The sequence below is a fragment of the Salvelinus namaycush genome, chromosome 3 (assembly GCF_016432855.1).
Source record: "Salvelinus namaycush isolate Seneca chromosome 3, SaNama_1.0, whole genome shotgun sequence".
NCBI classification, from domain to species: Eukaryota; Metazoa; Chordata; class Actinopteri; order Salmoniformes; family Salmonidae; genus Salvelinus; species Salvelinus namaycush.
In genome coordinates this window covers 6,227,606-6,253,008 of record NC_052309.1, presented here as the reverse complement: position 1 = coordinate 6,253,008, position 25,403 = coordinate 6,227,606, and the positions used below count along the sequence as shown (strand labels likewise).

The window sequence follows — 25,403 nt, the reverse complement described above, 5'->3', positions numbered from 1 at the left end:
GGTGTCCACATACTGCTGGAAATATAGTGTAGGTAGTGAGTTAGCAGTAGTGTCTGTGGATCTGTGAGGTTCGTGCTTCTGGCTAGCTGTTTGAACTGCAGTAGTGTCTGTGGATCTGTGAGGTTCGTGCTGCTGGCTAGCTGTTTGAACTGCAGTAGTGTCTGTGGATCTGTGAGGTTTGTGCTGCTGGCTAGCTGTTTGAACTGCAGTAGTGTCTGTGGATCTGTGAGGTTCGTGCTGCTGGCTAGCTGTTTGAACTGCAGTAGTGTCTGTGGATCTGTGAGGTTCGTGCTGCTGGCTAGCTGTTTGAACTGCAGTAGTGTCTGTGGATCTGTGAGGCTCGTGCTGCTGGCTAGAGCTGCAGTAGTGTCTGTGGATCTGTGAGGTTCGTGCTGCTGGCTAGCTGTTTGAACTGCAGTAGTGTCTGTGGATCTGTGAGGTTCGTGCTGCTGGCTAGCTGTTTGAACTGCAGTAGTGTCTGTGGATCTGTGAGGTTCGTGCTGCTGGCTAGCTGTTTGAACTGCAGTAGTGTCTGTGGATCTGTGAGGTTCGTGCTGCTGGCTAGCTGTTTGAACTGCAGTAGTGTCTGTGGATCTGTGAGGCTCGTGCTGCTGGCTAGAGCTGCAGTAGTGTCTGTGGATCTGTGAGGTTCGTGCTGCTGGCTAGCTGTTTCAACTGACTGAAAGACTCCCAGACCTCAGTGGTCCAGTGGGTCTTCATTTAGCCCGTGTGATTGACAGCTCTCACAGCTGCTCTCTGCTCAAACTGTGGTTGGTCTCTCATTCTAACACACAGTATTTTACCTCTGTCTCTCTCTCCCCTTCTCTCACACTCCCTCCTTCTTTCCGTTCAGACTCTCCAGACTCGGGGCCTTCATCCACAGAGACTGGAGGAACTACCTACTCGGCCCCTGTGGGGCTCTCAGGTAAGACTTAAGGCCATGGTTTTCATTTATCTCTCTCACTCTTTCTGTTGCTCTCTCTTTCTGTCTCCCACCCTCCCTCTGTCATGATGCTCTGGCTAGCTGGAGGGGCCCCCACCCTCCCTCTGTCATGATGCTCTGGCTAGCTGGAGGGGCCCCCACCCTCCCTCTGTCATGATGCTCTGGCTAGCTGGAGGGGCCCCCACCCTCCCTCGGTCAAGATCTCTGGCTAGCTGGAGGGGCCCCCACCCTCCCTCTGTCATGATGCTCTGGCTAGCTGGAGGGGCCCCCACCCTCCCTCTGTCATGATGCTCTGACTAGCTGGAGGGGCCCCCACCCTCCCTCTGTCATGATGCTCTGGCTAGCTGGAGGGGCCCCCACCCTCCCTCTGTCATGATGCTCTGGCTAGCTGGAGGGGCCCCCACCCTCCCTCTGTCATGATGCTCTGGCTAGCTGGAGGGGCCCCCACCCTCCCTCTGTCATGATGCTCTGACTAGCTGGAGGGGCCCCCACCCTCCCTCTGTCATGATGCTCTGACTAGCTGGAGGGGCCCCCACCCTCCCTCTGTCATGATGCTCTGACTAGCTGGAGGGGCCCCCACCCTCCCTCTGTCATGATGCTCTGACTAGCTGGAGGGGCCCCCACCCTCCCTCTGTCATGATGCTCTGACTAGCTGGAGGGGCCCCCACCCTCCCTCTGTCATGATGCTCTGACTAGCTGGAGGGGCCCCCACCCTCCCTCTGTCATAATGCTCTGACTAGCTGGAGGGGCCCCCACCCTCCCTCGGTCAAGATCTCTGGCCTCTTCTTCCTCTCTTAGCTGTAATACAGGAAGGAAGGCGTGTTCCTAGAGGTCCACATGAAGTCCTTCTCCTCTCCTTCTGTTTCCTCTCTGTTTTGTTTGATGTAATCCAAACAGAAAAGGTTGTTTGCTTTAGGGAGCTCCGGCTAGTTTGTGTGTGTATGTGTATGTGTTTACGCTTTTCATGGTTTTGCTTTGGATGTGGATCTGAGCTGAGACATTTCCGTGTGTTTCTCTTTGAGGCGGTAATCATGTCATCAGTGGATGACAATGGACCAAGCCGTCTGAAGCTGGATGAAGCCTTATCATTACTGTACCCTCCATGGGGACATGAACACAAACATGCTGTAAAGGCTGTCTGTTAGATGGTTGTCTGTTAGATGGTTGTCTGTTAGATGGTTGGTAAAGGTTGTCTGTTAGATGGTTGTCTGTTAGATGGTTGGTAAAGGTTGTCTGTTAGATGGTTGTCTGTTAGATGGTTGTCTGTTAGATGGTTGTCTGTTAGATGGTTGGTTAAGGTTGTCTGTTAGATGGTTGGTAAAGGTTGTCTGTTAGATGGTTGTCTGTTAGATGGTTGTCTGTTAGATGGTTGGTAAAGGTTGTCTGTTAGATGGTTGTCTGTTAGATGGTTGGTAAAGGTTGTCTGTTAGATGGTTGTCTGTTAGATGGTTGTCTGTTAGATGGTTGTCTGTTAGATGGTTGGTAAAGGTTGTCTGTTAGATGGTTGTCTGTTAGATGGTTGTCTGTTAGATGGTTGTCTGTTAGATGGTTGTCTGTTAGATGGTTGGTAAAGGTTGTCTGTTAGATGGTTGTCTGTTAGATGGTTGGTAAAGGTTGTCTGTTAGATGGTTGTCTGTTAGATGGTTGTCTGTTAGATGGTTGGTAAAGGTTGTCTGTTAGATGGTTGTCTGTTAGATGGTTGGTAAAGGTTGTCTGTTAGATGGTTGTCTGTTAGATGGTTGTCTGTTAGATGGTTGTCTGTTAGATGGTTGGTAAAGGTTGTCTGTTAGATGGTTGTCTGTTAGATGGTTGGTAAAGGTTGTCTGTTAGATGGTTGTCTGTTAGATGGTTGGTAAAGGTTGTCTGTTAGATGGTTGATAAAGGTTGTCTGTTAGATGGTTGTCTGTTAGATGGTTGGTAAAAGTTGTCTGTTAGATGGTTGGTAAAGGTTGTCTGTTAGATGGTTGGTAAAGGTTGTCTGTTAGATGGTTGGTAAAGGTTGGCTGTTAGATGGTTGGTAAAGGTTGTCTGTTAGATGGTTGTCTGTTAGATGGTTGTCTGTTAGATGGTTGGTAAAGGTTGTCTGTTAGATGGTTGTCTGTTAGATGGTTGTCTGTTAGATGGTTGGTAAAGGTTGTCTGTTAGATGGTTGTCTGTTAGATGGTTGGTAAAGGTTGTCTGTTAGATGGTTGTCTGTTAGATGGTTGGTAAAGGTTGTCTGTTAGATGGTTGTCTGTTAGATGGTTGTCTGTTAGATGGTTGGTTAAGGTTGTCTGTTAGATGGTTGGTAAAGGTTGTCTGTTAGATGGTTGTCTGTTAGATGGTTGGTAAAGGTTGTCTGTTAGATGGTTGTCTGTTAGATGGTTGGTAAAGGTTGTCTGTTAGATGGTTGTCTGTTAGATGGTTGTCTGTTAGATGGTTGTCTGTTAGATGGTTGGTAAAGGTTGTCTGTTAGATGGTTGTCTGTTAGATGGTTGTCTGTTAGATGGTTGTCTGTTAGATGGTTGGTAAAGGTTGTCTGTTAGATGGTTGTCTGTTAGATGGTTGGTAAAAGTTGTCTGTTAGATGGTTGGTAAAGGTTGTCTGTTAGATGGTTGGTAAAGGTTGTCTGTTAGATGGTTGGTAAAGGTTGGCTGTTAGATGGTTGGTAAAGGTTGTCTGTTAGATGGTTGTCTGTTAGATGGTTGTCTGTTAGATGGTTGGTAAAGGTTGTCTGTTAGATGGTTGTCTGTTAGATGGTTGTCTGTTAGATGGTTGGTAAAGGTTGTCTGTTAGATGGTTGTCTGTTAGATGGTTGGTAAAGGTTGTCTGTTAGATGGTTGTCTGTTAGATGGTTGGTAAAGGTTGTCTGTTAGATGGTTGTCTGTTAGATGGTTGTCTGTTAGATGGTTGTCTGTTAGATGGTTGGTTAAGGTTGTCTGTTAGATGGTTGGTAAAGGTTGTCTGTTAGATGGTTGTCTGTTAGATGGTTGTCTGTTAGATGGTTGGTAAAGGTTGTCTGTTAGATGGTTGTCTGTTAGATGGTTGGTAAAGGTTGTCTGTTAGATGGTTGTCTGTTAGATGGTTGTCTGTTAGATGGTTGTCTGTTAGATGGTTGGTAAAGGTTGTCTGTTAGATGGTTGTCTGTTAGATGGTTGTCTGTTAGATGGTTGTCTGTTAGATGGTTGTCTGTTAGATGGTTGGTAAAGGTTGTCTGTTAGATGGTTGTCTGTTAGATGGTTGGTAAAGGTTGTCTGTTAGATGGTTGTCTGTTAGATGGTTGGTAAAGGTTGTCTGTTAGATGGTTGTCTGTTAGATGGTTGGTAAAGGTTGTCTGTTAGATGGTTGTCTGTTAGATGGTTGTCTGTTAGATGGTTGTCTGTTAGATGGTTGGTAAAGGTTGTCTGTTAGATGGTTGTCTGTTAGATGGTTGGTAAAGGTTGTCTGTTAGATGGTTGTCTGTGAGATGGTTGGTAAAGGTTGTCTGTTAGATGGTTGATAAAGGTTGTCTGTTAGATGGTTGTCTGTTAGATGGTTGGTAAAAGTTGTCTGTTAGATGGTTGGTAAAGGTTGTCTGTTAGATGGTTGGTAAAGGTTGTCTGTTAGATGGTTGGTAAAGGTTGGCTGTTAGATGGTTGGTAAAGGTTGTCTGTTAGATGGTTGGTAAAGGTTGTCTGTTAGATGGTTGTCTGTTAGATGGTTGTCTGTTAGATGGTTGGTAAAGGTTGTCTGTTAGATGGTTGTCTGTTAGATGGTTGTCTGTTAGATGGTTGGTAAAGGTTGTCTGTTAGATGGTTGTCTGTTAGATGGTTGGTAAAGGTTGTCTGTTAGATGGTTGTCTGTTAGATGGTTGTCTGTTAGATGGTTGTCTGTTAGATGGTTGGTAAAGGTTGTCTGTTAGATGGTTGTCTGTTAGATGGTTGGTAAAGGTTGGCTGTTAGATGGTTGTCTGTTAGATGGTTGGTAAAGGTTGTCTGTTAGATGGTTGTCTGTTAGATGGTTGGTAAAGGTTGTCTGTTAGATGGTTGATAAAGGTTGTCTGTTAGATGGTTGTCTGTTAGATGGTTGGTAAAAGTTGTCTGTTAGATGGTTGGTAAAGGTTGTCTGTTAGATGGTTGGTAAAGGTTGTCTGTTAGATGGTTGGTAAAGGTTGGCTGTTAGATGGTTGGTAAAGGTTGTCTGTTAGATGGTTGGTAAAGGTTGTCTGTTAGATGGTTGTCTGTTAGATGGTTGTCTGTTAGATGGTTGGTAAAGGTTGTCTGTTAGATGGTTGGTAAAGGTTGTCTGTTAGATGGTTGGTAAAGGTTGGCTGTTCATGGGTTTGTTCTCAAAGCAACTGCCTTCTCTCTCTCTCTCTGTCTCTCTCTCTCTCTCTCTCTCTCTCTCTCTGCCTCTCTCTCTCTCTCTCTCAATTCAAGGGGTTCTCTCTCTGTCTCCCTCTCTCTCTCTCTCTCTCTCTCTGCCTCTCTCTCTCTCTCTCTCTCTCTCTCTCTCTCTCTCTCAATTCAAGGGGTTCTCTCTCTGTCTCCCTCTCTCTCTCTCTCTCCCTCTCTCTCTCTTTCTCTCTCTCAATTCAATGCAATTTAAGGGCTTTATTGGCATGGGAAACATATGTTAACATTGCTAAAGCAAGTGAAATAGATAATAGACCAAAGTGAAATAAACAATAAAAATTAACAGTGAACATTACACATACAGAAGTTCCAAAAGAATAAAGACATTTCAAATGTCATATTATGTCTATATACAGTGTTGTAATGATGTGGAAATAGTTAAAGTACAAAAGGTAAAATAAATCAACATAAATATGGGTTATATTTACAATGCTGTTTGTTCTTCACTGGTTGACCTTTACTTGGCACACTGTGGTATTTCACCCAGTAGATATGGGAGTTTTCCAATTCTTTGTGGGTCTGTGTAATCTGAGGGAAATATGTGTCTCTAATATGGTCATACATTTGGCAGGAGGTTAGGAAGTGCAGCTCAGTTTCCACCTCATTTTGTGGGCAGTGTGCACATAGCCTGTCTTCTGTTGAGAGCCAGGTCTGCCTATGGTGACCTCTCTCAATAGCAAGGCTATGCTCACTGAGTCTGGACATAATCCGTCACAGTGGTCAGGTATTCTACCACTGTATACTCTCTGTTTAGGGCCAAATAACATTCTAGTTTGCTCTGTATTTTTTTTTTTTTTATTCTTTCCAATTATTATACTTTTTTGTTTGTTTTCTCATGATTTGGTTGGGTCTAATTGTGTTGCTGTCCTGGGGCTCTGTGGGGTCTGTTTGTGTTTGTGAATAGGGCCCCAGGACCAGCTTGCTTAGGGGGCTCTTCTCCAGGTTTTTTCATGTTGGGGTGCTGATGGGGGGGGGGGGGGGGGGGTCTCCAGATAGAGGCTTTTTAGATTGGGGACTGAGACTGTGCGATAGGCTGGACAAGCCGGCTTGGCTGGCTGGGGGTATAAACAGAGGGTTTTTCATTTTGGAGTGCATAGTGCATATCTCTCTTTTGTGTAGAGGTTTTAGCCTGTGGTCACAGTGTGTGTGAGGCAGGATGGAGAGATCATTTGTTTCTGAAGTAGTGAAGTGGCTGCTGGGTATCTTCCTCTCATTCTGTTTGTTCCATGGTTCTTTTGTATGTGGGATGAAAATCCACCATTCAGGAGCCAGCATTGCGCAACCTAAAGTCTGCAGGCATCAGGCATTAACCCAACGCAGCCCGCCTGCCTGACTCCATCCTCTGCCTCCTGCCTGACTCCATCCTCAGCCTCCTGCCTGACTCTAGCCTCGGCCTCCTGCCTTACTCCAGCCTCGGCCTCCTGCCTGACTCTATCCTCTGCCTCCTGCCTGACTCCAGCCTCAGCCTCCTGCCTGACTCTAGCCTCAGCCTCCTGCCTGACTCTAGCCTCGGCCTCCTGCCTTACTCCAGCCTCAGCCTCCTGCCTGACTCTAGCCTCAGCCTCCTGCCTGACTCTAGCCTCTGCCGCCTGCCTGACTCTAGCCTCTGCCTCCTGCCTGACTCCAGCCTTGGCCTCCTGCCTGACTCCATCCTTGGCCTCCTGCCTGACTCCATCCTCTGCCTCCAGCCTGACTCCATCCTCTGACTCCAGCCTGACTCCATCCTTGGCCTCCTGCCTGACTCCATCCTCTGCCTCCAGCCGGACTCCAGCCTCTGCCTCCAGCCTGACTCCATCCTCTGACTCCAGCCTCTGCCTCCAGCCTGACTCCAGCCTCTGCCTCCAGCCTCTGACTTCAGCCTCCTGCCTGACTCTTCAGTGTTTAAAGTCCTGCAGCGTTAACTAAACACGTTTTAGAACCCCAGTGTAAACTGTGACTGAAGTCTAACTAGCTACCCCCCTCTTTATCCCTCCCTCCTCTTCTTCTCCTCCCTCTGGCATGCACCCCCTCCCCTGTTTTCCTTCCTGGCTGTACCAATACAAGACGGCCAGCCCTGGTGAACTGTGCTTAGTGAGGGGAGAGAGGGAGGGAAGGAAGGGAAGGAAGGGCCCGGGCGCCTGGAGCCAAGGACTTGATTTCTCTGGGAAGAAAACGGTACACCCTCCGGGTCTCTCACAAAAGAAACTCCCCAGGACGCTCCGTGTTGACCTTTTAATTCACTCACTCTGCCCTTTTTCTGTCGCTCCCCAGACATATTTAGAGAAGATAGGGAGGAGGGTTCAGCTGCTGTAAACACATGCAGTACATGAAATAATCAATACAAGGAGGATCTAGATCAGAACAACCCCAAAACTATTTCTCTCTGTCTCTCTCTCTCTCTCTCTCTCTCTCTCTCTCTCTCTCTCTCTCTCTCTCTCTCTCTCTCTCTCTGTCTCTCTCTCTCTCTCTCTCTGTCTCTCTCTCTCTCTCTCTCTCTCTCTCTCTCTCTCTCTCTCTCTCTCTCTCTCTGTCTCTCTCTCTCTCTCTCTCTGTCTCTCTCTCTCTCTCTCTCTCTCTCTCTCTCTCTCTCTCTCTCTCTCTCTCTCTCTCTCTCTCTCTGTCTCTCTCTGTCTCTCTCTCTCTCTCTCTGTTTCTCTCTCTCTCTCTCTGTCTCTCTCTCTCTCTCTCTCTCTCTCTCTCTCTCTCTCTCTCTCTCTCTCTCTGTCTCTCTCTCTCTCTCTCTTTCTCCCTGTCTCTCTCTCTCTCTCTGTCTCTCTCTCTCTTTCTCTCTCTCTCTGTTTCTCTCTCTCTCTCTCTCTCTCTCTCTGTCTCTCTCTCTCTCTCTCTTTCTCCCAGTCTCTCTCCCTGTCTCTCTCTCTCTCTCTCTCTCTCTCTCTCTCTCTCTCTTTCTCTCTCTCTCTGTTTCTCTCTCTCTCTCTCTGTTTCTCTCTCTCTCTCTCTCTCTCTCTCTCTCTCTCTCTCTCTCTCTCTCTCTCTCTCTCTCTCTCTTTCTCCCTGTCTCTCTCTCTCTCTCTCTCTCTCTCTGTCTCTCTCTCTCTCTCTCTCTCTCTCTCTCTCTCTCTCTCTCTCTCTCTCTCTCTCTCTGTCTCTCTCTCTCTGTTTCTCTCTCTCTCTCTCTCTCTCTCTCTCTCTCAATTCAATTCAATTCAATTCAAGGGGCTTTATTGGCATGGGAAACATGTGTTAACATTGCCAAAGCAAGTGAGGTAGATATTATACAAAAGTGAAATAAACAATACAAATTAACAGTAAACATTACACATACAGAAGTTTCAAAACAATAAAGACAAATGTTATATTATATATACACAGTGTTGTAACAATGTACAAATGGTTAAAGCACACAAGTTAAAATAAATAAGCATAAATATGGGTTGTATTTACAATGCTGTTTGTTCTTCACTGGTTGCCCTTTTCTTGTGGCAACAGGTCACAAATCTTGCTGCTGTGATGGCACACTGTGGAATTTCTCCCAGTAGATATGGGAGTTTATCAAAATTGGATTTGTTTTCAAATTCTTTGTGGATCTGTGTAATCTGAGGGAAATATGTCTCTCTAATATGGTCATACATTGGGCAGGAGGTTAGGAAGTGCAGCTCAGTTTCCACCTCATTTTGTGGGCAGTGTGCACATAGCCTGTCTTCTCTTGAGAGCCATGTCTGCCTACGGCGGCCTTTCTCAATAGCAAGGCTATGCTCACTGAGTCTGTACATAGTCAAAGCTTTCCTTAAGTTTGGGTCAGTCACAGTGGTCAGGTATTCTGCCACTGTGTACTCTCTGTTTAGGGCCAAATAGCATTCTAGTTTGCTCTGTTTTTTTGTTAATTCTTTCCAATGTGTCAAGTAATTATCTTTTTGTTTTCTCATGATTTGGTTGGGTCTAATTGTGCTGTTGTCCTGGGGCTCTGTGGGGTGTGTTTGTGAACAGAGCCCTAGGACCAGCTTGCTTAGGGGACTCTTCTCCAGGTTCATCTCTCTGTAGGTGATGGCTTTGTTATGGAAGGTTTGGGAATCGCTTCCTTTTAGGTGGTTGTAGAATTTAACGGCTCTTTTCTGGATTTTGATAATTAGTGGGTATCGGCCTAATTCTGCTCTGCATGCATTATTTGGTGTTCTACGTTGTACACGGAGGATATTTTTGCAGAATTCTGCATGCAGAGTCTCAATTTGGTGTTTGTCCCATTTTGTGAAATCTTGGTTGGTGAGCGGACCCCAGACCTCACAACCATAAAGGGCAATGGGCTCTATGACTGATTCAAGTATTTTTAGCCAGATCCTAATTGGTATGTTGAAATTTATGTTCCTTTTGATGGCATAGAAGGCCCTTCTTGCCTTGTCTCTCAGATCGTTCACAGCTTTGTGGAAGTTACCTGTGGTGCTGATGTTTAGGCCGAGGTATGTATAGTTTTTTGTGTGCTCTAGGGCAACGGTGTCTAGATGGAATTTGTGGTCCTGGCGACTGGACCTTTTTTGGAACACCATTATTTTGGTCTTACTGAGATTTACTGTCAGGGCCCAGGTCTGACAGAATCTGTGCAGAAGATCTAGGTGCTGCTGTAGGCCCTCCTTGGTTGGTGACAGAAGCACCAGATCATCAGCAAACAGTAGACATTTGACTTCGGATTCTAGTAGGGTGAGACCGGGTGCTGCAGACTGTTCTAGTGCCCGCGCCAATTCGTTGATATATATGTTGAAGAGGGTGGGGCTTAAGCTGCATCCCTGTCTCACCCCACGACCCTGTGTGAAGAAATGTGTGTGTTTTTTGCCAATTTTAACCGCACACTTGTTGTTTGTGTACATGGATTTTATAATGTCGTATGTTTTACCCCCAACACCACTTTCCATCAATTTGTATAGCAGACCCTCATGCCAAATTGAGTCGAAGGCTTTTTTGAAATCAACAAAGCATGAGAAGACTTTGCCTTTGTTTTGGTTTGTTTGGTTCTCAATTAGGGTGTGTAGGGTGAATACATGGTCTGTTGTACGGTAATTTGGTAAAAAGCCAATTTGACATTTGCTCAGTACATTGTGTTCATCTCTCTCTCTCTCTGTTTCTCTCTCTCTCTCTCTCTCTCTCTCTCTCTCTCTCTCTCTCTCTCTCTCTCTCTCTTTCTCTCTCTCTGTTTCTCTCTCTGTTTCTCTCTCTCTCTCTCTCTCTCTCTCTCTCTCTCTCTCTCTCTCTCTCTCTCTCTCTCTCTCTCTCTCTCTCTCTCTCTCTCTCTCTCTCTCAAAATGAGAATCAAAATTGTCAACGGGACAACAGTAACAACAATAACCAAGGGTCAAAATAACCATACATTCAACAATAACAATAAACACACAGTAGAGTACATGTGCATTTTGATAGGTCTGTCAGACACTGTCCCTCATCTTATGGCAGGCAGTAATGTAGTGCGCTGCCAACCCACAGCTCTCTGCGTCCTCCCCCAACAGGACGGGTAGCCTACTCTCGTCAGAGAGGTCTTTGAAACCTTGAATAAGGGTTTCAAATTTGGGGAAATGACACTCTCTAAGTGTTTTACATTTTTGACATTTTGTCAGGAAATGCAGCTCCGTCTCAGGTTCTGCTGTTGTGCAGTGGTTGCACAGCCTTTCCTCTACAGGGAGCCAGGTTTTCCTCTGTCTACCCTTCTCAATGGCAAGGCTGTGCTCACTGAGCCTGTACTTTGTCAAGGTTTTTCTAAGGTTTTGATCAGTAACCATGGTCAAATATTTAGCCACAGTGTACTGTTGATTTAGGGCCAGATAGCACTGCATTTTGCTCTGTGCTTGTGCTTGTGTTTCCCAATAAGCAATGTAGTTTTGTTTTGACTGTGTTGTAATTTGGTTTATTCTGATTGATTGGATGTTCTGGTCCTGAGGCTTCAGTGTGTTAGTAGAACAGGTTTGTGAACTCAGCCCCAGGACCAGCTGGATGAGGGGACTATTTTCTTTGCTCAGCTCTTGGCATTGCAGGGCTTGGTAGTGTATTTTAGATGTTTCCAAAACTTAATTGCTATTTTTTGAGTTTTTATTATTAGTGGATATTGGCCTAATTCTGCCCTGCATGCATTGTTTGTAGTTTTCCTCTGGACATGTAGGATAATCTTACAGAAGTCTGCATGCAGGGTTTCAATGGGGTGTTTGTCCCATTTGATGAAATCTTGTTTTGCAAGTGGACCCCACACCTCGCTGCCATAAAGTGCAATTGGTTCAATGACATATTCAATTAGTTTTAGCCAAATTTTAATAGGTATTTCAATTAGAATTTGCTTTTTAATGGCGTAGAATGCCCTACTGGCTTTCTGTCTCAGTTCATTCACTGCCTCATTAAGGTGTCCAGTTGAGCTTATTTTTTGTAGTGTGTGCAGTACTCTATATATTTTGTACCAATTGAGAACTTTGGTCTAATTCCCTGAGATCTGGATCTTCTCTGGAAAATCATTATTTTAGTCTTTTGGCGGTTTACTGCCATGGCCCAGGTCTGGCAGTACTGCTGTAGCAGGTCCAGGCTCTGCTGTAGGCCATGTGCTGGGGGTGACAGCAGGCATTTGCGAAGGTCATCTGCGAAGAGCAGGCATTTAACCTCTGAATTGTGGAGACTAACACCAGGGGCTGAGGATTTTTCTAGAATAGTAGCCAATTCGTTGATGTAAATATTGAAGAGTGCAGGGCTCAGATTGCAACCCTGGCGAAGGCCCCGCCCCTGGTTAAAGAATTCTGTTATTTTCTTGCCAATTTTAATGCTGCACGTATTGCCAGTATACATTGATTTAATTATGTCATGTTTTACCCCCTACAACACTTTCAATAACTTTGTAGAACAGTCCTGTATGCCAAATAGAATCAAATGATTTTTGGAAGTCGATAAAGCAAGCGTATATTTTGGTATTATTTTGGTGGACATGTTTATCTATCAGGTTGTGTAGGGTGTAAATATGATCAGTTGTGCGATGTTTTGGTATAAATCCAATTTGGCTTTTACTCAAGACACTGCTTATTAAGGAAGTTTAGAACTCTTACATTTATAATACTACAGAAAACCTTTTCTCTCTCTCTCTCGCTCTCTCTCTGTTTCTCTCTCTCCCTGTCTTTCTCTCTCTCTGTTTCTCTCTCTCCCTGTCTTTCTCTCTCTCCCTGTCTTTCTCTCTCTCTGTTTCTCTCTCTCTCTGTTTCTCTCTCTTTCTCTCTGTTTCTCTCTCTTTCTATCTCTTTCTCTCTCTCTCTTCCTCTCTCTTTCTCTCTCTCTCTGTTTCTCTCTCCTCTCTCTCTCTCTCTCTCTCTGTTTCTCTCTGTCTTCCTCTCTCTGTTTCTCTCCGTTTCTCTCTGTCTTCCTCTCTCTGTTTCTCTCCGTTTCTCTCTCTCTCTCTCTCTCTCTGTTTCTATCTGTCTTTCTTTCTCTCTCTATCTCTCTCTCTCTCAATTCAATTCAATTTGCTTTATTGGCATGACGTAACAATGTACATATTGCCAAAGCTTATTTGGGATAATTATTTTATTATTTTATTTATTTCTCTCTCTCTCTCTGTGATCTGATCATGGTCTTTGGTTAAGATTATATGTTGAGACAGACTAGTGCTTTGGTCTGGATTATCTGGTGTGAGGAAGACACTCTAGTTACTGTAACTGGTCTGCTCTGGATAGGATTATAATCTGGTGAGAGGCTCGGCCTCGTCCCTGTCCCCGGCCCCATCCTTGGCCTTCTGTTGTCCTGGATAGCAGGGTTGGTCACAAATGCAAACTAGGCTGCCTACACTAGCTGCATGTGTAGTGGGGATGGCCCGATCGGCTTAGACTGATGACCGGGACTGGATCTAGAGCTAAGGACCATGGCTGGGGTCGAGGTTTAGGCCTCAGGGTTTGAGCCAGGGCTGGAGCTGTGGGGCTGGGGAAGGAGCTGAGGGGCTGGGGTAGGAGCTGAGGGGCTGGGGTAGGAGCTGAGGGGCTGGGGTAGGGTCTGTGGGGCTGGGGTAGAGGCTGTGGGGCTGGGGTAGGAGCTGTGGGGCTGGGGTAGGAGCTGAGGGGCTGGGGTATGAGCTGTGGGGCTGGGGTAGAGGCTGTGGGGCTGGGGTAGGAGCTGTGGGGCTGGGGTAGGGTCTGTGGGGCTGGGGTAGAGGCTGTGGGGCTGGGGTAGGAGTTGTGGGGCTGGGTAGGAGCTGTGGAGTTGGTGGGGTGGAAAGGTATCTCGTATGTCTCACGCTTCAGTCTGGGGTGGGGGTGCTAGGGTCAGAGGGGATTAGGTGTTGTATCTGAGTCCCTGTGCGTGCGAGTAGTGGTGGGGGTTGGGTTCAAAGCTGGAGGTGGCATGCCTGGTTGGTTGGTTGGTGCCGGCTAGGAGTGAGTAACAGGATCCCTCTGGCTCCCTGCTCTGCTGTGGTGGTGCTGAGCTGACAGGTACGCTGCGTGTGACAGGCCATGGCCCTCAGACGATGGTATAGAATGACTCACACAGGGACTGGCTGGCTGGCTCCCTGACTCACTGGCTGACTGGCTGGCTGACTGACTGGCTGGCTGGCTGACTGGCTGGCTCCCTGACTCACTGGCTGACTGGCTGGCTGACTGACTGACTGGCTGGCTGGCTGACTGGCTCGTTGGCTGGCTGGCTGACTGACTGGCTGGCTGGCTCGCTGGCTTGCTCACACACACATACACACACACACCACACACAGACACTGGCTGGCTGGCTGGCTGGCTGGCTGGCTGGCTGGCTGGCTGGCTGGCTGGCTGGCTGGCTGGCTGGCTGGCTGGCTGGCCGGACTCGCAGGCTGGCTGGCTGGCTCGCACACACACACACACACACACACACACACACACACACACACACACACACACACACACACACACACACACACACACACACACACACTGGCTGGCTGGCGGCCTACTGTCACACAGGCGCAAGCCTAACTTTCTCTCCTCAGCAGGTTAAATTTAAGCTGGAGTGTATTATTGAAATGTTAGCTGGCTGACCCAGCCACCAGCCAGCCTGAACCTGCTCAGTGCAGCTAGCCTAGCTCAGTTTGTTGGCTACTGAACGTAAGGTGTAGACTAGGTGGTTCTCTGGCAACGTCTTCATGGTATGTATTCTTCCTACTATCAAGTAGCCTGTAGTAGCCTCTTGGTACTATGTTAGTACTTAGTACTGTGGTACTGCAGTATTTAAAAAACTACTCAATCTGTACCTTTTCTCTTTCCTTCAATGTTTTAGTCTTACAGCAAACGCCTCTCCTCTTAGTTGAACACCCCATGCCACATTGTCAGTCTCTCTCTGGGTTGTGTCAGCTAGGTCGTTATTGTCCCCTGGTCCCAGTGCTCTGAGAGGAGAGGTGGTGGGACCCTACAGAGAAACATACCACTCTGCATCCCACTGCTGGCTTGCCTCTGAAGCTACGCAGGGTTGGTCCTGGTTGGTCCCTGGAGGCACTTTGTCCGCTAGTCTAAAATATATATATATCCCAATGCCCCAGGGCAGTGATTAGGGACATTGCTTTGTGTAGGGTGCCGTCTTTCAGATGGGACGTTAAACGGATGGGACTCTCTGTGGTCGCTAAAGATCCCATGCCACTTATCATAAGAGTAGGGGTGGTAACCCTGGTGTCCTGGATAAATTCCCAATCTGTCCCTTATACCATCATGGTCACCTAATCATCCCCAGCTTCCAACTGGCTCATTCATCCTCCTTCCTCTCCCCTGTAACTATTCCCCAGGTCGTTGCTGTAAATGAGCATGTGTTCTCAGTCAACTTACCTGGTAAAATATTTAAAAATAATAATTCTAGCAAAGCTGCCACTGTCTACAGTCCTGTCAGAGGAGGAAAGACAGTCTACAGTCCTGTCAGAGGAGAAAAGACAGTCTACAGTCCTGTCAGAGGAGGAAAGACAGTCTACAGTCCTGTCAGAGGAGGAAAGACAGTCTACAGTCCTGTCAGAGGAGGAAAGACAGTCTACAGTCCTGTCAGAGGAGGAAAGACAGTCTACAGTCCTGTCAGAGGAGGAAAGACAGTCTACAGTCCTGTCAGAGGAGAAAAGACAGTCTACAGTCCTGTCAGAGGAGGAAAGACAGTCTACAGTCCTGTCAGAGGAGGAAAGACAGTCTACAGTCCTGTCAGAGGAGGAAAGACAGAAATGACCCCGTGTTTGAGGAAAAGGCCATGAACAGGGAGGGAGACGACAATGGCCTCCTCAGAACAGAAAGCAAACATTGAAGAAAGTTAGTCAGTAGAAAGAGTGAGACAGTTAGACTGAACTGAACACCCAGTTCATCACAGTTTAGAGATCGTTGATTTGAGAGAGAGAGAGAGAGAGAGAGAGAGAGAGAGAGAGAGAGAGAGAGAGAGAGAGAGAGAGAGAGAGAGAGAGAGAGAGAGAGAGAGAGAGAGAGAGTTGGGCTGGGCCCTGCCTGCCAGGGTTATGAAGCTGGTTCATTGTATGAAGATGATCAAAAGAGAGGGGAACATTCCTTTTCCATGGTGTGTTTTTTCACCACTGCCACAGAGAGGGAGAGGGGTGGAGAGAGAGAGAGGTGGAGAGAGAGAGAGAGAGAGATAGAGAGGTAGAGAGAGAGAGAGGTGGAGAGAGGTGGAGAGAGAGGGAGAGAGAGAGAGAGAGAGACAGAGGTGGAGAGAGAGAGAGAGGTGGAGAGATAGAGACAGAGAGAGAGGTGGAGAGAGAGAGACAGAGAGAGAGGTGGAGAGAGAGAGAGAGAGAGAGGTGGAGAGAGAGAGGTGGAGAGAGAGAGAGGTACAACGTGCTCTCTCTTCTTACTGCTATTTCCAATCATAGCCAGCCTAACCATTCATGTGGAATCAGTTGGTGAAGTTGGTTGGTTGCAGCTAGAGGTCCGAGTAGGGAGACCAGCACCCTTGCCTGCCTGAAACTCCATGTAACTCCCTGTAATGTGATGTTTCTGTCATCTCAGTCATATATGACGGTCTCTTCCTCAGCCCTATGCCCATGTCTCTAGGATGTGTCTCAAGGGAACTCATAGGTCTGCACTAAGCCTAACCCTAAACCACAAAAATGTACCACAGATAATATGTAATAATCAGTTCTGCTTTTAAAACAACAACAAATAGTTTTTTAGCTCCCAACTGGCCTGACTGGTTGCCTACAGGCAGGCGGCACTATGGTCGTTGCCGCAGCAGAGTAGCCTTGCGCCGGTTGCCGGGTTGGTTCCCACGGAGATCCCTGACATCCTGTATTAGAACAGTGCTACAGCATCGTTCTGTCTGTGTTGCTGCGGCTACAGCATCGTCCTGTCTGTGTTGCTGCGGCTACAGCATCGTCCTGTCTGTGTTGCTGCGGCTACAGCATCGTTCTGTCTGTGTTGCTGCGGCTACAGCATCGTCCTGTCTGTGTTGCTGCGGCTACAGCATCGTCCTGTATGTGTTGCTGCGGCTACAGCATCGTCCTGTCTGTGTTGCTGCGGCTACAGCATCGTTCTGTCTGTGTTGCTGCGGCTACAGCATCGTCCTGTCTGTGTTGTTGCGGCTACAGCATCGTCCTGTATGTGTTGCTGCGGCTACAGCATCGTCCTGTCTGTGTTGCTGCGGCTACAGCATCGTTCTGTATGTGTTGCTGCGGCTACAGCATCGTTCTGTCTGTGTTGCTGCGGCTACAGCATCGTCCTGTATGTGTTGCTGCGGCTACAGCATCGTCCTGTCTGTGTTGCTGCGGCTACAGCATCGTCCTGTCTGTGTTGCTGCGGCTACAGCATCGTCCTGTCTGTGTTGCTGCGGCTACAGCATCGTCCTGTCTGTGTTGCTGCGGCTACAGCATCGTCCTGTCTGTGTTGCTGCGGCTACAGCATCGTCCTGTCTGTGTTGCTGCGGCTACAGCATCGTTCTGTCTGTGTTGCTGCGGCTACAGCATCGTTCTGTCTGTGTTGCTGCGGCTACAGCATCGTTCTGTCTGTGTTGCTACGGCTACAGCATCGTTCTGTCTGTGTTGCTGCGGCTACAGCATCGTTCTGTCTGTGTTGCTGCGGCTACAGCATCGTTCTGTCTGTGTTGCTGCGGCTACAGCATCGTCCTGTATGTGTTGCTGCGGCTACAGCATCGTCCGGTCTGTGTTGCTGCGGCTACAGCATCGTTCTGTCTGTGTTGCTGCGGCTACAGCATCGCTCTGTCTGTGTTGCTGCGGCTACAGCATCGTTCTGTCTGTGTTGCTGCGGCTACAGCATCGTTCTGTCTGTGTTGCTACGGCTACAGCATCGTTCTGTCTGTGTTGCTGCGGCTACAGCATCGGCACACTCGCAATAGATACGGTAAAGAGGTCAATGGAACATGGAAAGATGCCGTGGGGGACAGCAGAATTAGGCTCCATTTAGGCTATTATTTGTGTGTATTTTACTCTGTGTTGTGGTAAAAATGTGAGCATAATGCTTGTATGGATGTCAGACCCTATACATGTTAATGTCATCGTCACCAATCAACTGGATTATAGTTAAAAACGACTTCAACTACCGCCACCGATTTCTGTATGCTAGCTATGCTACCAGCTTATACGAATGGGAGTTAGCATTTAGCGGTCACTTCTTCTAAGCCTAAAAAGAGACAACTTCTAAATGTCATGCAGCAAAAACAGCCAAATATATCCAAATCAGACTTCAGTAACCACATTGTGGGCCTGTTACAATACATTAATCATGACGGATCTTTACTAATATCCACGTTGTTAGATCAGACTGGTTGATTGTGCACCAATCCAGCATCCTCCTTCTATCCCCCCACGGTCTCCTTTCCATTGACTTCTTTACCACATCTCTCTCCCTCCTTCTATCCCCCCACGGTCTCCTTTCCATTGACCTCTTTACCACATCTCTCTCCCTCCTTCTATCCCCCCACGGTCTCCTTTCCATTGACCTCTTTACCACATCTCTCTCCCTCCTTCTATCCCCCCACGGTCTCCTTTCCATTGACCTCTTTACCACATCTCTCTCCCTCCTTCTATCCCCCCACGGTCTCTTTCCATTGACCTCTTTACCACATCTCTCTCCCTCCTTCTATCCCCCCACAGTCTCTTTCCATTGACCTCTTTACCACATCTCTCTCCCTCCTTCTATGCCCCCACGGTCTCTTTCCATTGACCTCTTTACCACATCTCTCTCCCTCCTTCTATCCCCCCACGGTCTCCTTTCCATTGACCTCTTTACCACATCTCTCTCCCTCCTTCTATCCCCCCACGGTCTCCTTTCCATTGACCTCTTTACCACATCTCTCTCCCTCCTTCTATCCCCCCACGGTCTCCTTTCCATTGACCTCTTTACCACATCTCTCTCCCTCCTTCTATCCCCCCACGGTCTCTTTCCATTGAAAGGCCATCGATGGCTGCCTGGTATTGTGATGCAATCATTTCCATGGTAATGTAGAATGTTCATTCAGATGATGTTAACTGATGTGGCTCATGCAGTGGAATGTATTTATTGTAATGTCAGTTGATTTAAACAAATCACAGCACAGATTGATGGGTACTCTTCCTACGTTTACTTCCTGCATTGCTCCTATAGGTAAACTCGTAATGGCTGCCAGTCCACCCACTATACCATCACTGGCTTGAATGGGAATGCCTGTTCTATTCATTATATTTCTATGTGCCTGCATGCCTCCCTTCCTGCCCCGGCACCTTCTTCTCCTCTTCCCTGTAGTGTTTGTTTACTCTGGCCAGGATCTTGTGGCTGGAGCTGGGGATGGGGGTATAGGAACTAGGAAAGGACCGGGCAGTGGATTAATCCCCCCCCCCCCCTGCAGAGAGAGGGGTCTGGTCAGAGGGCAAGGCTCTGACATGGAGGAGGCTGCACGTCCTGCATATAGTTCTAAGGAACCCTAGTTTGACTGAAAGCACTGGCCAAGCATGGGACTGGATAGAGCAAGCAGGCTTGTGGTTCATTTCATTTCAGTTCAGTCAATTCAGGAAGTAAACTGAAATTCCTGTGATCATCACATAAGTGACCTCTGGGATAGTCTGTGATGTATTAGTAAAAGCAGGACACTAGTTCCCTCTCTGATAAACTGTAGTCTGTGTGTATTAGTTATTTTTGTATGCATTCTTTCTGATTCATAAATAAGTAAACATATGTGTTTACAGTGTCTTCAGGAAGTATTCACACCCCTTGACCTTTTCCACATCTTGTTGTGTTACAGCCTGAATTTAAAATGGATTACATTGAGATGTTTTGTCACTGGCCTACACACAATACCCCATAATGTTGGAAATATGTTTTAGGACATTTTTTACAAATTAATTCAAAATGAAAAGCTGAAATAAGTATCCAACCCCTTTGTTATGACAAGCCTCAAAAGGTCAGGGGTAAAAATGTGCTTAACAAGTCACATAATAAATTGCATGGACTCACTCTGTGTTCAATAATAGTGTTTGACATGATTTTTGAATGACTACCTCATCTCTGTACCACACATATAATATTATCTGTAAGGTCCCTCAGTCGAGCAGTGAATTTCAAACACAGATTCAACCACAAAGACCAGGGAGGTTTTCCAATGCCTCACAAAGAACGGCACCTATTGGTAGGGGGGGGGGGGGTAATAACAAGCAGACATTGAAAGTCCCTTTGAGCATGGTGAAGTTATTAATTACACTTTGGATGGTGTGTCAATACACCCAGTCACTACAAAGATAGTAGCCTCTCTCTCTCTCTCTCTCTCTCTCTCTCTCTCTCTCTCTCTCTCTCTCTCTCTCTCTCTCTCTCTCTCTCTCTCTCTCTCTCTCTCTCTCTCTCTCTCTCTCTCTCTCTCTCTCTCTCTCTCTCTCTCTCTCTCTCTCTCTCTCTCTCTCTCTCTCTCTCTTTCTTCCCCCCCCCCCCCCCCCCCCCCCCCCAGGCCAGTCCTCCTCTGTTGTGTTTAGACTGGCTAGAGTTTACCTTGGCTAATTGCTTGGGAGAGAATGCCTCTTGAAATTGTGCTGTCAGACAGAGAGGCTGATGCCCCAGGAAAATATAACATTTATAGGAAGGTACTAACTCTCTGCTCTGCATGCTCCACCCACCACGGCCACCCGGGGCACAAAGTGAGAGCTTCCACAGAGTGTGTGTGTGTGTGTTTGGCCAGTCTTCTGGCCTGTGAGTGTGAGATCCGTATTCTTCCAAGTCTCTGAATGATTATTATTAAGTTGTGTAATAATGTCAGTCAGTCGGCTAGTGAGGCCATTCCTTCCAGTGACTGTACTGACGTTCAACAAATGGCCTCTGTTAACAAGGGAGGGTTATTGAAGTTCTCATGTCATTAGTTTACTAGACTGTAGGGGGATGTATCCTATAGCCAGGATAGTTGGTCACTGGTGTCGTTTAAGAGATATACATTTCATCCCCAAGCTTTGTCCTTATAAGAACTAAAAGGTAACTGGTGTTATCGGGTTTTATCGGTTTTCTTATAAAGAAAGTACATAACGTATGTAGCCTTGCCTTTCATTAAAGGCATCTCTCGGTAGTCCAACAGACTGACGGAGACAGAAGGGGTCAGGCAGCGATATAGAAGAGAATAGAGAGAGCAAAAGGAATGTCTTGTCATGACCTCTGACCCTTGGAATCGCCCGAGTAGGGTGTTGAGACTGACTGCCTGCCTCTCATCCCTCCCTCCCTCTGTGTCTGATGAAGACGAGAACCATTATGTGACTGTCTCTGTCTTCTCCGAGAAAGATAGAGAGAGACTGTACATAGCGCAACTTTCAGTGTGCTTTCAGACCATGTACACGGCTCCGAGTGGTCGGTTAGGCTGTATGGAGTGTGCCCCCCCTCCCCCACCACTTCTAAAACCAAAGTTAAGCCCCTGGCCAATAATATAACATTTTGAAATGTCTATATAAAAAATATATATGTTTACTGTTCATTTCTGTTAATTTATTTCCCTTGTTTATTGTCTATTTCACTAGCTTTGGCAATTTAAACATATGATTCCCATGCCAATAAAGCCCTCTTAAATAAGATAGACTCCCACAGTAACCTTTCTGACTCTCTAACAGAAGGGTTCTATTTGGGACAAAGTCAGGATCAATAAGAACTTATTCCCAGGCGTCTCTGTATTTAATGTTCATAGTGTGTACTCACATTTGAAGGTTAAACAGTGAGCGAAAAAAATAAATATATTCTGTGTGTGTGTGTGTGTGTGTGTGTGTACATCCAGGAATAGTAACGATCCGGAGTGTGGAGTCAGACACAAGTAATCATTAACTTTTCCAGACTGCTCTTCTCGCTGTCTCCAGTCCCCCTCCCTCCCTCCCTCTGCTTCCCAATAGGGGGGGGGGGGTAGACCTGTTATTATAACTCTACTACTAGCTTGTAATCTTGTATTTTTATTATAAGATAAAGATAATACTATGTGATGTCATTTTAGTTTTCACAGCTTTGTTTTGAATGTAGGTCTGTGAGCTTGTGACTTAAACAACTCTGTGGCCTAGCCTGGGTGTGTATTGTCCAGGGTCATCTACCTGAGGCTATAAGAACACGCACAGGGAACAAGACAAGCCAAAGAGTCTTGGAGCAGATGGCAGCAGCCAACCTAGCATATCTCCATGTAGACGAGGGGACAGACACAAATCAACCTTTATTGGACATGTACACAGATTTTTTTAAGTCAGTGTAGAACAAATTCTTATTTACAAATGACAGCCTACCCTGGCCAAACCCGGGCCAGTTATGCGCCGCCGTATGGGACTCCCAATCACGGCCGGATGTGATGCAGCTAGGATTCGATCCAGGTACTGCAGTGACGCCTCTTGCACTGAGATGCAGTGTCTTAGACCACTGCGCCACTCAGGAGGCCCAAGATTTAAAGGTGTTATAGCAGGTGCAGTGAAAATGCTTATATTACTTCCCCAAACAGCAGAATGTCTAGAAAATACAATAAACATACACAAATAAAATGTAAAAAGTAATCAAACAGGCATTGTATATTCCTGTGAGCATAGTGACGTGATTAATTACACGTTGGATGGTGTATCAATAGACCCAGTCACTACAAAGATACAGGCGTCCTTCCTAACATTTGCCAGAGAGGAAGGAAACCGCTCAGGGATTTCACAATGGTTACAGAGTAGTTTAATGGCTGTGATAGGAGAGAACTGAAGCTGGATCAACAACACTGTAGTTACTCCACAGTATTACCCTAATTGACAGAGTGAAAAGAAGGAAGCCTGTACAGAATAAAAATATTCCCAAAACATGCATCCTGTTTGCAACAAGGCACTAAAGTAATACTGCAGAACACGTGGCAAAGCAATTAACTATTTGTCCTGAATACAAAGTGTTATGTTTGGGGCAAATACAACACATTGCTGAGTACCACTCTCCATATTTTCAAGCATAGTGGTGGCTGCATCATGTTATGGGTATGATTGTCATCGTTAAGGACTGTGATAAACAACCATTTTGACAGAGCCTGAAGAATTTTGAAAAGAATAATGGACAAATGTGTCACATGTTGTGGAAAGCTCTTAGAGACTTACCTAGGACGACTCACAGCTGTAATCACTGCCAAAGGTGCTTCTACAAAATATTGACTAAAAACATGTTTTCACTTTGTCATTGTGGGGTATTGTGTGTAGATGGGTGAGAAGAAAAACACATCTATTTAATCCAGTTTGAATTCAGGCTGTAACACATCAACATGTGGAATAAGTCTAGGGATGAATACTTTCTGAAGGCCCTCTAAACATAGAAAGTGACCAGTGTTCAATGTCTCTATATTCATGGGGCATTCGTGTCAAGGTGCAGGGCAGTGTACTGGGCAGGTAGCTGACTAGTGATGACTGTTCAGCAGTCTGATGGCTTGGAGATAGAAGCTGTTTAGAGTCTCTCTGTCCCAGCTTTGATGCACCAGTACTGTCTCCTCCTTGATGGTAGCAGGGTGAACAGGCCGTGGCTGAGATCCTTAAGGATCCTCTTGGCCTTCCTTTAACACCGGGTGCTGTAAATTGGTTTTGTTAAGGGGCAGGTTATTTTCCTGGCACCACTCCGCCAGGGCTATGACCTTCTCCCTCTAGGCTGACTCGACGTTGTTGGCAATCGGACGTACCGCTGTCGTATCGTCGGCAAACTCGATGATTCAGTTGAGGAGTCGTGAGTAGCCGCGCTGTCGTGGGTGAACAGAGAGTACAGGAAGTTAGTGAGCACGCGCCCCTGGGGAGCCCCCGTGTTGAGGAGTCGTGAGTAGCCGCGCTGTCGTGGGTGAACAGAGAGTACAGGAAGTTAGTGAGCACGCGCCCCTGGGGAGCCCCCGTGTTGAGGAGTCGTGGGTGAACAGAGAGTACAGGAAGTTAGTGAGCACGCGCCCCTGGGGAGCCCCCGTGTTGAGGAGTCGTGTGGTGGAAGTCTTTTTGCCTACCATAACATAGTATTTGTCTATGCCCCAAATGACACCCTGTACCCTATATAGTGCACTAATTTTGGACCAGGGCCCATAGGGCACTATATAGGGAATAAGGTGCATTTGGGACTCTGGCTTTGTGTCTTTCAGAGGACAGAGTTTATTTTTGTTAGAAGGGAGTGGAGGAGTAGAGGAGGAGGGGCTAACGTGCTGTTCTCTCTCTCTGTTCCACTCTGTATCCCTCAGACCGACCCTGTTTGTTCTCCCTCTCTGTTCCACTCTGTATCCCTCAGACCGACCCTGTTTGAAATCCCTCTCTGTTCCACTCCGTATCCCTCAGACCGACCCTGTTTGAAATCCCTCTCTGTTCCACTCTGTATCCCTCAGACCGACCCTGTTTGAAATGACACCAGGCCACACAAACAACATGCACACAGACGGAGAGAGAAAAAGAGGGAGGGAGGGAGGGAGAGTAAGTGGAAACAGTGCTCTGGTGTTGGCTGGGCTTGGAATGTCCCACCCAGGCCCAGCGCAGAGAGAGGCAGAGCAGAGAGAGGCAGAGCAGAGAGAGGCAGAGCAGAGAGAGGCAGAGCAGAGAGAGGCAGAGCAGAGAGGAGCAGAGCAGAGAGAGGCAGAGCAGAGAGAGGCAGAGCAGAGAGGGGCCGAGCAGAGAGAGGCAGAGCAGAGAGAGGCAGAGCAGAGAGAGGCAGAGCAGAGAGAGGCAGAGCAGAGAGGGGCCGAGCAGAGAGAGGCAGAGCAGAGAGAGGCAGAGAGAGGCAGAGCAGAGAGAGGCAGAGCAGAGAGGAGCAGAGAGGAGCAGAGCAGAGAGGCAGAGCAGAGAGGAGCAGAGCAGAGAGGAGCAGAGCAGAGAGAGGAGCAGAGCAGAGAGAGAGGCAGAGCAGAGAGAGGCAGAGCAGAGAGAGGCAGAGCAGAGAGAGGCAGAGCAGAGAGGGGCCGAGCAGAGAGAGGCAGAGCAGAGAGAGGCAGAGCAGAGAGAGGCAGAGCAGAGAGAGGCAGAGCAGAGAGAGGCAGAGCAGAGAGAGGCAGAGCAGAGAGGGGCCGAGCAGAGAGAGGCAGAGCAGAGAGAGGCAGAGCAGAGAGGAGCAGAGCAGAGAGGAGCAGAGCAGAGAGGAGCAGAGCGGAGAGAGGAGCAGAGCGGAGAGAGGAGCAGAGAGAGGCAGAGCAGAGAGAGGCAGAGCAGAGAGAGGCAGAGCAGAGAGAGGCAGAGAGGAGGAGAGCTGAGAGAGGCAGAGCAGAGAGAGGCAGAGCAGAGAGAGGCAGAGAGGAGGAGAGCTGAGAGAGGAGCAGAGAGAGGCAGAGCAGAGTGAGGCAGAGCAGAGAGGCAGAGAGAGGCAGAGAGAGGCAGAGCAGAGAGAGGCAGAGCAGAGTGAGGCAGAGCAGAGTGAGGCAGAGCAGAGTGAGGCAGAGCAGAGTGAGGCAGAGCAGAGTGAGGCAGAGCAGAGTGGAGCAGAGCAGAGTGAGGCAGAGCAGAGTCTGCCCTGGGGGCTGGAAGGAGGAGGGCTGCGGTGGCCGGGGTTCAGAGCTTAGGGCTGTAATTCATCTGCCTGTCTCTGGTCCAGTCACTCTGACGGCAGGCCCTGTCTGCCTCCCTCTGTGTGTGTGTGTGTGTGTGTGTGTGTGTGTGGGTGGGTGGGTGGGTGGGTGGGTGGGTGGGTGGGTGGGTGGGTGGGTGGGTGGTGCAGACATATAGAAGACACTTCAGCCACCGTGTCACAACATCTGACAGACAAAGACAGTAGAAATAGTCTACATATAGGGGTTATAACCACAGT

The 25,403-nt window shown here is 47.6% G+C and overlaps 1 protein-coding gene across 1 annotated transcript in view; it reads left to right on the top strand.

The window, feature by feature from the left end:
- The window catches only part of smad7 (SMAD family member 7), a 52,518-nt gene that overhangs the window by 15,795 nt on the left and 11,320 nt on the right, over window positions 1-25,403 (top strand). The window contains exon 3 of the mRNA XM_038989592.1: window positions 854-925. Within this exon, the coding sequence (XP_038845520.1) occupies window positions 854-925 (72 nt within the window). The remainder of the gene's footprint in view (window positions 1-853; window positions 926-25,403) is intronic.